The 16,516-nt window shown below is 43.4% G+C and overlaps 1 protein-coding gene across 2 annotated transcripts in view; it reads left to right on the forward strand.

Annotated features, from left to right (window-relative positions):
* Positions 1-16,516, forward strand: part of kank4 (KN motif and ankyrin repeat domains 4) — an 88,938-nt gene that overhangs the window by 59,519 nt on the left and 12,903 nt on the right. For both annotated transcript variants that reach the window (XM_056604446.1, XM_056604445.1), the window contains 2 exons: positions 4,842-4,918; positions 5,951-9,400. In XM_056604446.1, the coding sequence (XP_056460421.1) occupies positions 4,900-4,918; positions 5,951-9,400 (3,469 nt within the window). In that variant the 5' untranslated portion in view covers positions 4,842-4,899. The remainder of the gene's footprint in view (positions 1-4,841; positions 4,919-5,950; positions 9,401-16,516) is intronic.

Raw genomic sequence — 16,516 nt, forward strand, 5'->3', positions numbered from 1 at the left:
AAGCATAAGGGAGGGAATTGTATCTAACACGTATTGAAAATAATATCGTGCTCTACTTCGAGACCCGGGCATAGGCCCGGTCCTCTCGGCGGGGCTGCCTATTGATTCTGGCCTCCAATCTGAATTCCGCGCTGTGATCGTCAAGTGGCCGTGGCCTATGTGAAGTGGGCGTGGCCGGACGGTGTGACGTAATGGCTCCGTCATCCTCATCTGTCTAAAGGTGCTGCCATCTGTGGCTGGAGTAGTTATTGCAGCTTATGTGTTCGATCCTGCTTCCTAGTGGCTATGTGAGGGTAATGCAGCTTGTGTGTTCGATCCTGCTTCCTAGTGGCTATGTGGGGGCAGTTTATGTGCTTAAAATACGTAACATTAACATCAGCACTGGAAGGTCATGAGGGGCACTGCTGCTAATTATCAACAGCCTCCCCACGTGTTTACAATACAGAACAACAGGGCGTCTCCGGATTGTTCATTTTTCATTGTGTGCACAATGCTATTAAATAATAATAAATCATTGTTTGTGTAGTGTGTGTGTGTGTGTGTGTGTGTGTGTGTGTGTGTGTGTGCGTGCATGCATGCTCGATTTTTTAATCATCGATTTTGATGGGATCTTTCTCAATACAAGATGTTGGAAAGTTAAAATGTGGTGAACGATTTTGTCATATTTGACCACCAGCTAGATGCAATCCCCTGTGATAAATAAGGCTTGTGCTTTCATTGCATTGTGTGGTTTGAGTGGTGAGATTTCCTGTGTTTGTTCTCAGGCCATACCAGGTTAGAGACAGCTGGGCCATACGTGAGGGATGTGGTAGGAACATGGGATCTGGGACATGGTGATCACTCAGCCAGGCTGCTGTTGTTGTTTTCCCTCTTTTCTGCTAGCAGAGCACTACACATCCTTTCATAGGTATATTTAGGTACAGGGTGAATGCGTGTGCGTGTGTGTGTGTTGGTGCATCTGAATGGGAAATACTCAAATGATGCATTGATGCATGCATGCGTGTGTATACAAGAATGAGAGAGACAGAGAAAGGAAAATACATGTAGGTTAGTAAGGGTTAGTCACTATCAGTCTAATTCAATATCCCACACCCTGAGAATCCTGATGTTTTGACACGTGGCATCAAATTAATACTTTTATCTTTCAATTAAAGCATCTATCATTCAATTATTGTTTATATCATACTATCTTTAAATTAATACTTCTATCATTCAGTAAATAATTGTATCTTTCAGTGAATAAACTATCATTCAATGAATACTTCTATCATTCAATTCCTATTTATATCACTCAATTGCTACTTCTCCATATCGAACGTGTCAGGATGTATTTTTACGATTTATTGTAAAACTTCAAAAGCTTTTATTGAAGTGTAGGTGTGTGTTTGCATCTGTCAGTAAACCATGCATCACAGAAACATGAAAACAGGTGGCTCTCATCTTCTGTCTTCATGGTCTTATTTTGGAGCCCTCTCTCTGCCTCGCCCGGCCCTCGTCATTTCATCACATATTCATCAACGTCAGGCTTATTGTGATGGCGATGCCCGACCGAGGCGCCAGACCCCATTCTGAGGGGTACTCCCAATGTGTTGGTGGGACGATGCTTCACCAGGGTGTTGACTGCTGAAATGCCAAGACACTTTTCACTGATTATTTTGTGTGATATTGTGGTGCATCTCCTGACACTTTGTGATGAATGAGTATACACAGACATGACACACATAAACACACAAATAAATATATTTGACTCCATAGCCTAGCATGTCTTAGTCTAGCATAGCCTAGCCGAGCTTAAATCAACTGGTATTGGCTTATGTTAGCAGAACCTTGACCTGTCATTGTCGATATTAATTCTGTGTGGATAAGACATCATCAGGTGCCATCCTGCCTTAACTGTCAGTGGCTAACTCGACTAGCTAGCCACAGGGCTGTGAAATTATATTAGTCACAACTCTATTGAAACTCAATTGAGAGCCCCTGAGTGAACTCCACACACACACATCAGCTCAAAGCACACTGAAACGTGTTAGCATCGATGCTCTTCAATCATGTCACTCATTGAAAACTGAAGGAAGCACACTATCTTTTACGCTGGAAGGCTTTCATTAGCCACAAGAAGTTCAAGAATGGTTTTAATTAAAGCGCCTGCATGCAGCAAAATTAGGTTTCAGCTGAAGTTAGCGAGGATCTTCCTACTCTGAAGAGTAGGAGTTCGGTGGAGTCACAAAGTATTACATTTTACGATTATACGGCTTTCCTGCTTCCAGGATTAACTTTCAGTTTTGTTAATATACTTCCTTCCCCTCTGCGCTCTCTCTCTCTCTCTCTCTCTCTCTCTCTCTCTCTCTCTCTCTCTCTCTCTCTCTCTCTCTCTCTCTCTCTCTCTCTCTCTCTCTCTCTCTCTCTCTCTCTCTCTCTCTCTTTGTCCCTGTCTCTCTCTGTCCCTGTCTCTGTCCCTGTCTCTGTCTATCTCTCTTTCCCTCTCTCTGTTCTCACATTCTCTCTCCCTCACACGTTCTCTATCACATCTAACCCTCAATTTGACAAGGGCTAATTAAGGAGCATTTCTCTTGCCAACCCGCTGTGTTTTTAATTGCCATTGGGGTCGGCCTGTACTTTACGTTGGCATTACCAGTCGAGTTCTTCCGTTCGCAAATCAAGCTAATTAAGCCTTCCGGACAGTGCACTGATTGTGTTTGCGTTAGCATTTGGATGACCCAGGGGATGGCCCCTCTCTCTCGAAACCATGTATGTGTTTTAGGCTTCCTAGGATAGACGAGACGAGACGACAGGAAGTTACATTGAAGACACATTGAAGTTACATTGAAGTTACATTGAAAGGCTGTAGCCATCATTCACTGTCACAGGCTGCACGTTAAGGCTGTCAGTCATCATGTGTGGGTGTGGCTGTGTGTGTGTCCTATGTATGTGCACATACACAAGCGTTTGGGCGTCTGTACGCGTTCTTGGCACCCATAGCTCACAGAAGTGATCAATAACTTGACTGTTGGTGTGTGTGCTTCTCGATTTGATTTGATTCATTTAATTGTATCAGAAAAATCGATAGGCTGGATCCTTTCTTTTCTTGATATCCTATTTCCCCGTCGAGATGTCTGACATTTGTGTGAAGCCATCTTAAAAGAGCACGTCATCACCATATAATAAGACCAGAGCCGACGTTGCGCTTGCTGTCATTTTGATTGATTACATGACTGAGCGGCAAAACGCTCGCTTTGCACTAATGCTTCACACATGGCTTTATGAATGAATGCTAAGCCCTATCACTATGAAACATCCCTCCGTAATACATTGGTGTGGATGAGCCTGGCTATCATGCAATAGGTAACAAAACATTGGAACAAGTAGACCACCAGGTAATTGTGGGATTTTCAGATTTAGGGTAGGGTTAGTAGCCAGCCACATTGCCTCAGATCTCAGACTGCGAGTCATTAGGTAGACAGAGGGCTGTCCCCATTCTCTCTGCGCCTATCAGATCACACCATGGCATCGTTAAGCCTGCCACTTAGGCGTCAGTGTACATTTTATTCTCCTCGTGCCAAAGCCATCTCCAGAAGGGGTTTGGCAATGGCAAACTGGAGTAGGAAACTACATTATCAATGAAGGAGGAAGTAGGGAGGAAGGAGACTAAAGGATAAGGAGCCTTTTAGCATGTTGTATTTTATGAATCTAGCATTTTATCTGAAGGGCACAGCAGCCGTTACAAAGACAGGAAAGAGAAACAGAAAAAAGTTCATGCATAGGCCGTATAAAATAGCTTACATATCGCAGACCACCTGTGAAATGCAGCATATGTATGAGCATGGTTAAAAAATGGAAAACCAGTGAGTTTGTGTGTTTATAAACCTGTGTTTATAAACCTTGAGGCGACCACTGATTGGGAATACGTTTCCGCACTGCTTATAGTCATTTACACGGCAACTGAGTGCTTTATTTGTGTTTAACTTTATAATAGGAGTCAGATTATATGTTTGCAATAACATGCCATTGAAAGCAACAGGGGCTGTTATGTGTTATTATTATTCAATTGTATTATTGATTCATTAGTAATTGATAAGATGGCAAATGTGTTACCTGTAAGAATATTGATTAATTAAAATGGAACATAATGATACTCTTTGATTTATTTGTGTATGAGTAGGCGTGTGTGTGCGCACGTTTGCGTGTGTCTGACTGTGTGTGACAAGATAATGAATGTTTTGCACTGCACCTTGTTTTTACCATCTAAATATTATGCCAATATCGGGTATTTAATGTGGACATTTAATGATTAAACATACGGGAATTTTGTCCGTCGATCAATCATTTCAAAAGCATTGATTTTTGTCTTTAAAGCGGAGGGCTTTATTAGCTAAGTTTAAAAACGGAATATGACCATCCACGATTGAAATGCTGTCAGCATTTATTTCTATCGTTTGAAGGGCCAAATGATCCTCTGTACATTATGACTCATCCCTGCTGTATAAACTATTATGGGCAAATTCCCAGTTCAAATCGGGGTTGTAATCGTGGTCAATACTAAGATAGAAAAATAATAAACAAATGTTAATCTTTGCAGTTCCAAACTAGCTCTTTTTGTTTACAAGAAACCCTACTCGTTCTTGGCCTCTGGTTAACAAAGCGAAAAGTCAAGAAACGGTTTTACTTAACAGTTGGCCCTAGAGTTGGCCCCACTGTTGTTGTCTGCCTACTTAAAACATTGTGTTAAAATAATTCCACCAATAAAGACGTGTGTACCTCTTTAGTCCTCGCCGTGATAATATGTTTTGAGTTCAGTTTGTCACACAGCCGTGTTTTTTTATTTTCTTATACTTTCTCCCTAGATCGCAGACTCGCAAACTATACTGAAAGAAAAGCCCATGACTGTGAACTCTGCCTCCAATGATGGACAAGAAAAGTGGTGAGTCACCGAACCCCGTATTTAACAAGCTTGAAGGGTCCGCTGTTTGACACTCAAGGATGGCGGCCTCCAACACACTGGGCTCTGCGAATTGAGACCACCATTTAGGCCACATATGTAGGTAGTAATTTAGCTGGACACTTTCATTCAAAGAATAGTAAGTGAAGTTCAACAATCAAAGCATACAATCTATATAGGACTGACGACTTAATTCTAAGTGAGGCCAAAAGCACCTCCTCTTCACATCAAATTAGGATGGTATTAATTTCTTGACCTGTCTATATGGCCATCATCATTTATGCGGTGGGACAATGTTAATCATTAGGTTTAGGCATTTTATCACACACAGATAGGCCTGCTTTAAATGAACCCTCTCCTGCTGGGCCCACTCTCAGAAGCAGATGTTCACGCATCACATTTTGCATACAGATGAGTGTGTTTTGGTGCAATTGCTGCATGCTCATTAAACCTGGCTAGGTGATTTGGTTTAGCATAATAAAACATCATTTTTGCAGCATAGTCCATATGAGGGACCAGAGGTGATAATATAGGTAATGTTTACATTATAGAATCGGTTTAGTTTTATCTGTGCTTTATTTTTTATAGTATAGTAGTTTGAATGGGTGAGACAAAGTTACAATATCCTCTCTTGAGGGCATAATTTAACCCTAATCCTCACCGCTTTATTATAGACCTTTTTCACAGTAGCAAAAACTGGTTTAGCTCATTAATTCTTAATTAAACATTCATTATTGGTCTTTTCCATTTTGGTATGGAAGTGCACCAGTATAGACAAAGTAAAAATGTATTCCCATGCTGCTGCTGCGACAGACCTAAATAAACCAACCTAAAGTAAGTTACTTTACCCTACTATTCATCTGGAAAAAGGGTCCTTTGGGTAAATTTATCAAATGGTCATTTTTATCAGGGGTAAGAGCTGCACCAGTAAGTAATGGCAGTCAAAGTTTTTTAACCAAAGTTTTACCAATAGTTGGAGCTTCATTGATTGATCCATTGATTTTTGTTTTCCAGCCAACGGCTTTTCATCAAAAGCCGGTGAGGGAGTCCCCAGGAAACAGCTGCCCTACTCAGTGGAGACCCCTTATGGATTCCACCTCGACCTCGACTTCCTGAAATATGTTGATGACATAGAGAAAGGCAACACCATCAAAAGGGTCCACATCCACCGCAGGATCAAGGGCCCTAAATTCAGCACTCTGCCTAGGAACTTCAGTCTACCTGGGCATGGAGTACGGCCAGCCCCTAAAGACAAGGACACTTGGACTGCCACGTCCACCCTTGGGCCAAAGCCCAAATCCCGGGTGACTGAGGTTCAGCAGATATTTGACTTCAGGCCAAGTGATGGTGGCTCTATGCATGGGAGCGGCTATGTCACCAACAAGCCCAGAGACGAGGTCAACGTTGGGACCCGAGGGCTGGATGAAAGGCCTCTGGGCCTTCAGAGTCGCCCCAATTTGCTAAGAGCTTCTAGCATGCCCATTACTGTACAACACCGAAAGGGCTCAGACTCCAGCAGCCCTGACCGGGTGGTTGTAACACCAGAGAATGGGTCGTCTGAGAATGTATTCCGTGCTTCACCGGACTTTGCAGAAAGGCGATCATTGCCCCAGGACCGCACCGGACTGCACCAACAAATCACAGTAGCATTGAAGCGGGTCAGAGAGCTGGAAGAACAGGTCAAAACCATCCCTGAACTGAAAGCCCAGATCTGCTCTCTAAGAGAGGAGAGAGAAAGACTGGTACTGGAGCTCCAGGCTCAGGCTCGGGCTCAGGCTCGAGCTCAGGCTCAGGCACAAGATTCCTCGATTTCGGCCACAAACCCAAGGGCTGATACTGAAACAAGGCTAGAAGACGACCGGTCTTCAGAAGGCTTGGCTGTCATTGATCAACCCAAGGCAAGTGTAGAGGCCTCAAGCAGAACTCCAGTAGAGGTGAGTGAAGGTTTAAGTAAGAGCACAGGGTCACAGATTGACAGGAAATCACAATCTGGTAATTTAGAACAGGGAGAGGCAGGAGATGTCCAGAGGTGTAAAACACAGCCATCAGAAAAATCGGAACAAGTAAGCGTAGAGCCCACCCGGAATAAATCACTCCAAGACCACACATCGCAGAGATTACCCTCACCTCAACGGGCTATAAAAGATGCTGAGGATGGTGTTCCAGGTGGCCAATTACCGAAGCAAGAGGAGCTCAAGGGTCAGCCAATCAGTAGTGATGCCGAACTAACTAGTCTCCAGCAACTACAGCACAAGCTAACAATGTTGGACGCTAAACTATCCCAAGCTAGCCAAGAGTTGGAGAGAACCCAAGGCCTTCTAAAGGAACAAATTGAAGATAACAAGCAGAAAGACGTGAGGATCCTACAACTGAGCGAGGGGGTGCGAGTAGAGGTGTGCACTACACAGCCACGAAGCACGGCAAGGAGAGTGAGTGTGGACAGAGCAACAGTGATGGAGAGAGTGGGCTTTGCCAACCAGGAGACAGAGACTGAGTGTCCCGGTACTGTGGATCAGGGAACAGACACGGACAGAATCTGTATTGAGGTTTGTATACCTAGAATCCTGGTTGGAAGTCTACATCAACAAGCAGAGATTGAAATAGTTGACAACGAAGCAGAAACGTTGCCTCCAGCGAGACAGAGAGCCAATAGCGTAGACCGGGGTACCGAAACCGAGCGGATTGGCACTCAGGACCAAACGACAGAAACGCCTACGGCCGATAGGGTGAATCAAGTCACAGAGACAGTCGAAGGGCCGTCGATCAATCATCCAATGAGGCCAAGGGCCAGTAGTGTTGACCGGGGGACATTGACGGAGAGGGTGGGCACAGTAGACCGAGTGACGGAGACGGTGGCAGCACCGAGGACAGATCAGCAGACAGAGACAGAAACACAAAGAGACAGAAGGCAGAATGGCAATCCGGTGAGAAATATGGAGGTACAAGCAATAGTAGTCAGAGATGTTGTAGTCATTGAAAGTGAAGAGAGTGGAAACGAAGGAATAACTGCTCAAGAAAGTGTGGCCACAGACAATTTTATCTCAGAGAGTGTCTCAGCAGTTACAGAGAGTATAGCAAGCGTAATTCCAGATGACGAGACCAAAGATGGACAGACCTGTGACTCTACAGAAACTGAAGTCAACAAAGACACAAAACTCAGTCTCACACTACATACTGATTTAGAAACTAGAGAAGTGACAAGTAGCATGGTAAAATCTGTTAGGGAAGATGAAGATAAAGATGCTTTGAAGACTTTAGAACAGATGGAAACGGCAACAGACAAGCTCATCATAGGTGTTACAACCATGGTCACTGAATGCACCAGTGTAGTTGTCATAGACGATTCTTCTGTTAGTACAGTCATTCCATTGAGACCTCAGAGAGGCCGGACACCTACAACCGAGCAGTCTTCCCTACTTCAGCTTCAAGCTCCGCCTGTACGTCCACAGAGAGGATCCAGTGAAATCCTACCTCAGCAAGCTACGCCTCAACCCATCCCCCTTCCTGCCAAATCTCAGGTCGAGGAAAAGGCCTTGGTACCAGTTCAGACTAAAGCCTCCCCTCAGCCTGTTATAGCAACATCTAGTGAGAACCAAAACCTCTCAAAAACATCTTCCGAACAGCAGTCTTCCCCTCAGATCCAGGCTCAGCCTCCGGCCGAGGTCCAGCCCCAACCACGCAAGCCCTCTCTGGCATCGAATGACCGACAGCCTCAACCAAAGCTTCGAGCCCAGAAAAAGCCCCCTTCCCCGGGGTCGAGTGACACCCCAAACCCACCCCAATCCCAGACTTCTGTGTCTCGGAGAGACTCCAAGGAGCCTCAGCCTTCGCGCCGGCGATCCACTGAGACCTCTCAAACCCAGTCTCAGACCTACCCCGCTCGCCGGGGGTTGAGTGAGGCCCAACAAGGCCAGCCCTCAGGCCCGCGGCGGGGCTCTGGTGAGAAGGAACCATTTCGAAGAAGCTCTGGCGAGACACCGACTGTTCGCAGAGGTTCCAGCGAGGCTGCCCAGCGCCGCGGCTCAACCGAGGCCCAGGCCTTGCGCCGTGAGACCGGCGATGCCCAGTCCTCACGCAGAGGCTCGGGTGAGTCTCCCACCTCCCCGGCGGCCCTTGGCCAGGTAGTGACCAGGCTAACGGGGCTCCTTGGCGAGCAGTGGGCCCAGCTGGGCAGTGGCGGGTCTGGAGCTCAACCAGCTGCACCCAGCCAGCAGGAAGGGCAAAGCACGCAGAAGCTAAGCACAGGGAAAAGAGCCGTTCCTGCAAAGGGAGTGCCAGCCAAGCCTGCGGGGAAAGCAGCCTCTGCACCAGCAGTGGCGGTGGCAGTGGGGAAGCCCATTGGGAAAGCGGGCCCATCCAAGATGAGCTCTATTCAGAGTCAACTGGTCAGCTCTCTCAGCGTCCTCTCTGCCTTCTACTCCCCAGCGCAGAAAGCTGCTGCCGCCAAAAAACAGCAGGAACAAGGTACTTTCCCCAGAGTCGTAAAACCAGCTACATTTCCTTCTTTACGCTTTCCTTCCACACATGATTGCATACACCTAAGTGCGTCAGCAGGATTTTGAGTGTGGGGGGGACATATTTTGGCGGGCGTCTGGGCGTCCTCCCCCAGAACCCTTTGAAAGAAGTAGATGCAATTTCCCGCATTCTGGTGCATTTTACCATGTTTTTAGATTTAAAATGATCTCCCTGTTCTATGGGAAACACTGAATGTTAGCATAAGGTTCTTTGTGACTTTGACTATTGCTAATGCTATAGCCAGAGAATATCTCATAAGGGTGCTAACATTCTTATCAGAAAAGCTGGCTGTGTTCGGCCATGGAAGAAACCAATTTAGCTGTTTGGCCACTAAAGGGAAATTGTGGATAACTCTAACTTACCTTCCCTGTCCATCTCGTCTGTGGAACAGTCAATGTTGGAGACCAGCCTAGGCTCAAAGTTTTCCTGTTATGCTAGGCAACGTGTGATTGTTTTGATTAAATTAACAATTTAACAATCTAACATGACCTGCCACTAAAATATAGGCTTAATATCTGACCAGAAAGAAAGCCTTTCCAGCTGAAGCTGGACATTTTGACAATTACTGTGAAGCTGAAGTTTGTCGCTGTCGTTGATCCGACTCTCAGCATAGGCTTGCTTCTGTGCATGTTTTGAATATGCGTGCATGATGCGGCTTTGTGTGTTAGGAAACCAGGAAAACGCGTAGTAGATTACTATTGATATGGGTATTCCCCCTACTGATAAAGTTGACCAGATTTGATTGTTAAGCAATGGAAAGAACACTTGACTAGTAGACCAGTCATGCACTCAATTTTTTGATGGCAAATGTGGGGGAGTCCAAACAACTTTTTAAGGTGAGGGGGACGTGACCCCCCCCCCCACTCCCTTTATATTGAGGCGACGCCCATGCATACACCGCAAGCCATGCTCACGTGCAGAACCACTGTTTATCTGCGTGTTAATCTACATAGCTTCCTCACTTTCAGATTCATTAAAATAACCCTCTTCACAGTGGAATATAATTATTCATACCCTTTTATGAGCATCCTCTTTATGGTTAATAGGGTCATGTCTCATCCGCTTTTGATTTTCTCCTTGCGGTCTGAAAATTGATTAATATGGAAATGTCTCTGTTAACATGAATATTAATCCTGCCATCCGGGGTTGTTATTTATATATATATACTCATGTCTTCAATGACTGTAATATAATATATGAGTGTAATATATCTAACAGGGCAAGTTTGACGAAGTTGCCCCTGATCAGCATATAGACCGGTCAGTGTCAATGTCTGCACAGACATTGACAGTGTCTATAGCAAATTTGTGATTTGAGGTTTGTTTTAATAAAGGTAAAAAAGCGTAATAGCTATAATCAGATGTTAGACAAATCGCTTTCTATCTTAATTTAGTACGCTCACTGAGTGGAGCTGAACTTGCTTATATCTTGTAAAAAGTAAAAAATAAAGACGTTCCTTATTCAAGGCACGTTCATACATGCATGATGCAACAGAGTGAAATAATCCCGGTGAAAACATGAAGAGCTTAGTCCCAATCAGTCATCTTTGTGTGAAGAAAATAAACCATGAAGTAAAGAGCATTTTGTAGGTGAAGTAATGTGCGGCTTTTATAACATTTGCCCTTACCACTATTTTACCAACACATTAAGACCGCCCTGGAGGCTACAGACTGACAACAAGATCACAGCGCATCCGCTATAGTCAATCTAGAGGATGTTAGTTTTATTAAAACAACACTAATGTTCCTTTTTTATAAAGGATATCATGTAGAGGAAATGTTTCCCTTGTCTTGTTCCCAGAGTTACTTCCCTCCTCAATTAGCCCACAGTATGCAGTCCAGAGAGGGGACCCAAAACCCAGATCTATTCTGGCTTCCATTCTCAAGTCTTTATTTATGAACGAACATGAACGTTCACACGTCTGTTTTAGCAGAGAAAAGTGGCTGTATGGCAATAGACCTGACTGATTGCCAGGACTTGAAATGGAAAAACAACTGTCCAGATGGCAAGAATACATGGCCTGCAATTGGAAGGCCTCCAAGAACACATTAGATTTATATTAGAGCTGTCAGTTAAACTCGTTATTAACGGCGTTAACGCAAACCAATTTTAACGGCGTTAAAAAAATTATCGCGCGATTAACGCAAATATTTTATTTACAAAAAAAAAAACAAAGAAGCAGTAGCCTGACTGCTATGTTCAAATTACATTTGTTCAAAGCAGTCGTTTAATTGCACTATAGGCTCTTTTTTTGTATCGTCCTGTTTTGATCAGTATATGCCAATGTTGTAATCAATAAAAAATAATTTGCACAAGACAAGCCGATGCACTTAACCATGTTGATAAGAGAATTAAAATGAGAAGAATTATGGGACAAAAAAATCAAGGGATATTTAGCATAGAAAAAGAATTTGCGATTAATCACGATTAATCGTGAGTTAACTATGACATTAATGCGATTAATCACGATTAAATATTTTAATCGCTTGACAGCTCTAATTTATATATATTTATTCCCTGTAGTTAGCCACACAGGCTTGCACACACACATGCATGGACACACACACACACTCACACACACACACACACACACACTCATGCACACACACACAGACACACACACACACGCCCACACAAACATTCGCCATGCACTCACACACAGTTGGTATGCCTTGGTACTTTCTTTGACAACTCTTACTACTAAAATATACTAAAATATAGAATGTCTTTGCCGTAATAGTTATTTCATGTTCAGAGTTTTTCTGGGCTGAAAATAACGTCTGCTTTAACATGTGTGTAGGAGCCCCCCACACACACACACACACACACACACACACACACACACACACACACACACACACACACACACACACACATGGACACACACACACACACACACACACACACACACACACACACACACACACACACACACACACACACACACACACACACAGTAATATGCAAGTTTTCTGTTAATGTATTATTTAAACTGTTTCCATATGGTTGCTTTCAGACTCTGAGACTTGAGAATGGGACGTCTGGTTAACATTAGCATTCAGAGAACACTGTTTTAATGTTACACTGAAAACAAAAGCTCCCTGGAATCCTGGACTTCTACTGTCAAGATCAAATTAATTATCATCCGGAACATTCTCAATGTGTATTTTACGGACCTTTCTATCTATTAAGAGTAGATAGACAGATTTACTAAAAGAAAGAAAAAAGAGGTAAAGCGTACTGGTTCCGATCTCGTTCCCTCTCTAAAAGAGGAGGCCGCTGCAGAGCTCTGGATCACAGCTAAAATGGAATGCATTTAGAGAACATAACAAAGTGTGTCTCATAGCCCGTTCAGCTATGTACGTCGTGAACACAATGACAACTGTGTTGCCATAGAAAAGGCGCAATCATAGAGGAGGAGACTAGAAAGACCCTCAATATATACCTGGCCAGAGACTGACAGAGCCATTTTTCTAATTTGTCAATGCAAACGTTGGTTAAAAAAAAGCTTGATTAGTGATTTACGTGAAGCAGTAACCAGCAGACAATGTGTATGTGTATGAAAAAAATTTTTCCTCTAGAATAATTGTATCTTGCACTATTTAGATAATTTTCAGCCTTGATTTACCTTTCTAGGCACATGCAATTTCTAATATTTTGTACATGGACAAGATTGCTTATAAAATATTTCCCAGGGATCTTCATAATATTCTAACACATGCACATCCCAACATTGACATGCAGTTGCAATGCACATATCCACAGATAAGGACTAGTTTTTATTATTTGACACTGTGGCAAAATTCTACGCACGCTATTCCCGCGGTCTCATAAAAGGCCTCTCCATCCCAAAGTCCCGGGCCAAATTTTTGTCCCAGTCCATCCCTGGGTATGATCAACCTGGTCTCACAGGAATCCGGGATATGGCCACTGACGCTTAGCTCAAAATCTGTGGAATCCTCACGGAAACACGCCAATTTCCGTGATATGCCCATGGAAATTTCTCCAATGCAACTTAATGACTTTCATATTCCGTGGCACACACAAAGATCCCCGTCTCAACGAAGGAGTCAACCTGGTCTCACAGGGGTCTGTGAAATGACCATATATATATATATATATTAGTGCTGTCAAGCGATTAAAATAATTAATCGCATTAATGTCATAGTTAACTCGCGAATAATCGCGATTAATCGCAAAAAGATGTCTATGCTGAATATCCCTTGATTTCTTTGTCCCATTAATTTTTCTCATGTTAATGCTCTTATCAACATGGAGAAGTGCATCGGCTTGCCTTGTGCAAATGTTTTTTTATTGATAACAACATTGGCATATACTGATCAAAACAGGACGATACAAACAAAAAGCCTATAGTGCAATTAAACGATGGACATACAAACATACTGCCTTGAACATAGCAGTCAGGCTACTGCTTCTTTGTTTTGAGCCAAAGAATTATTATTATTTTTAAATAAATTGCGTTAATCGCGCGATAAAAAAATTAACGCCGTTAAAATTGGTTTGCGTTAACGCCGTTACTAACGCGTTTAACTGACAGCACTAATATATATATATGAATGGAATTCATATTGACAGTATGGCACTATATCCCTATTCTCGCCCATCTTGAATGGAATTCATATTGACAGTATGGCACTATATCCCTATTCTCGCCCATCTTGAATTTAATAGAACATTTTCCGAGGAGGTCTGGTGGACTCTCTATATAATATAAATAAATATATATAAATGTGTATGTGTATTTGTATGCCACGGAATATGAGTGTCATTAACTTACATTTGAGCAAAATCCGTGGCCATATCACGGAAATTGCCGTGTTTCTGTTAGGATTCCAGATTCCTGTGAGACCAGGTTGGGTAGGATAGCCTTACTGGGCTTTGAGCCAAGAGTTTAAAAACCAAATGAAAAGTCGAAGAAGAAAAGAGCCATGTACACGATCAATTCCAGGCGAGGGGGAGCTTTGTTAACGGCCAGAGGGGGGGGCTTTGTTGATGGCACAGGTCTACACGCGGTGCCCTTAACCTTAGCACTAACTTCACAGCGGCCCTGCGATCCGTTGTCCATGGTTAGAATCCCAAGTCTACCTCTATTGCTTCACAGAAAGTAAAGGCTTGCCAGATGTCCTTCCCTATCCCCAAGAGGAAAGATTATGGAAAGATAACATTTAAACCTGCTCCATGTCACATTTCCAATGCTGCTATCTACTCCATAAAAAAGTATGGGAACTAGAAAGTATCGGAAGAATCCAACGCACCGATCCAGGAGACATTCTGTTGAGGGAATTCAGTGAAAGCCATTGTCGGATGTAGTTACAACTAGGGATGCACCAACAATGAAAATTCTTGGCCGAAACTGAATATACTCAAACAGTTGGCCGAAACCGAATTTGGCTTTTGCTTGTTTTCATTCATTTCATTCATTAATTTTAACAGGTGCGCTCGGCTCTTTTTTCATCTCTGTGTATTGTCATTTAGTTGTTTACAAACTTACGTGCGGCTCTTTTTTAATCTCTCTTTTGATGAAGCTCACCCGGTTCATTCCACACTGATTGCTTTTTTTTTCTCACATCATCAAAAATAGAAATGTTTTTTCGGGCTTTTTACTCCTTCGGCCGAACATTTTCGGTGGCCGAATTTTCAGTGCATCCCTAGTTATAACATTTACTCTCATCTAAAAAGGACTAACTACACGCTATACCTCTGAAGCAACTAAAGGTTGCTTATGGGAAACCTTATATTGGGAAGGTTTGATAAAACAATTTTTTTTTCAGTTGTGTCGGAAATGTACATGAGCAAAAGATCCTTATTTACAGCTCCACTTGTTCCACACACACTGCTACACTTACATTTTTTACTTTTACTCAATGGAAGCTGGGTGATGAATTATTTGAAGTTGTTTGCGGTACTTCCATCTGAATCGCGGCCAAAAGTAACCTTAATTCTCACCTTTGATTTGTCGCTTCTTTTCTTAATTTATTTCCCCTGTCCCCTCGTATAAATAATGCACATTGATCTTGGCTTTTGCTATCTCAGATTGAGTCCATTAGTGTTGTGTGCATTTCCACACTTACTGTAAATTAACTCTTCTGGGTTATAATTGCATCCTCAGGCTCCACAATATCTTCGCAGGGAAGCTCCATGAAGAAGTGGCCACAAAGCCACACATAAACACACTAAACGAAAACACAAACCCAAGAATCCACGGGTGTTCGAGGTCAGGCCGGAGCACAATTGGGATAACAATACAAAAACAGACTATGTTTGGAGTTCTTTGGAGTTCTGTAATGGCGCATTCGGGTCGCTCGGAAGTGACAGTTCTGTCAACCAATCAACAGACAGCGTTTGTAGCTTGAACTTGTTTGCATTCTTTCAGACCGCTTGCTACCCCAACGGAGGAGTAGTGAGAGATAAGTACAGCTAATCGCGGCTAATTTCGGACCCCGCCTACTTTTGGCGGTGGAAACGCAAACCGTTCCACGCCTATTCACACCGGTCCGTACCGCACCCGCCGGTGGGAACGCGCCATTAGTGTGTTCTCTAATCGTTATCACAGCAAGAACCCATTGCTCGGCTTTGGTACGATTAATTTTCTTATCGACATGACATTAGCATCATTGATGAAAAAGGGATGCTTACATGTGTGTTGATGTGTAAGACAAAGGGTAACTGTTTAATGGCATGCTTCACAGAGTACATCTATGCTCTCTATGGGCCCTATTTTAATGGTCTGAAATGCAAGGGAGAAGTGCCAAACGCAAGTAGCTTTGTGGGCGGTTCTATGGCGATGTTGCTATTTTACGGGCGGATAAATGACTATTGAGCCCGGCGCAAATCTAAAAAGGGTTGGTCTGAAGTAGCCCAATTACCCGTAGGTGTGGTTTGGGCGTAATGTGCAACAAACCAATGAGAGTGCCAGCTCCCATCCCCTTTAAGAGCCATGAGCGCATTTGAATCTGACGGGTTGACATTTTGACAGCGCGTTTGCAGTCTCCAATGCGACAGGTGAATTACCACATGAATTTCAAACTTCAAATGGCTCAGTTT

The sequence above is a fragment of the Gadus chalcogrammus genome, chromosome 12 (genome assembly GCF_026213295.1).
Source record: "Gadus chalcogrammus isolate NIFS_2021 chromosome 12, NIFS_Gcha_1.0, whole genome shotgun sequence".
Lineage (NCBI taxonomy): Eukaryota > Metazoa > Chordata > Actinopteri > Gadiformes > Gadidae > Gadus > Gadus chalcogrammus.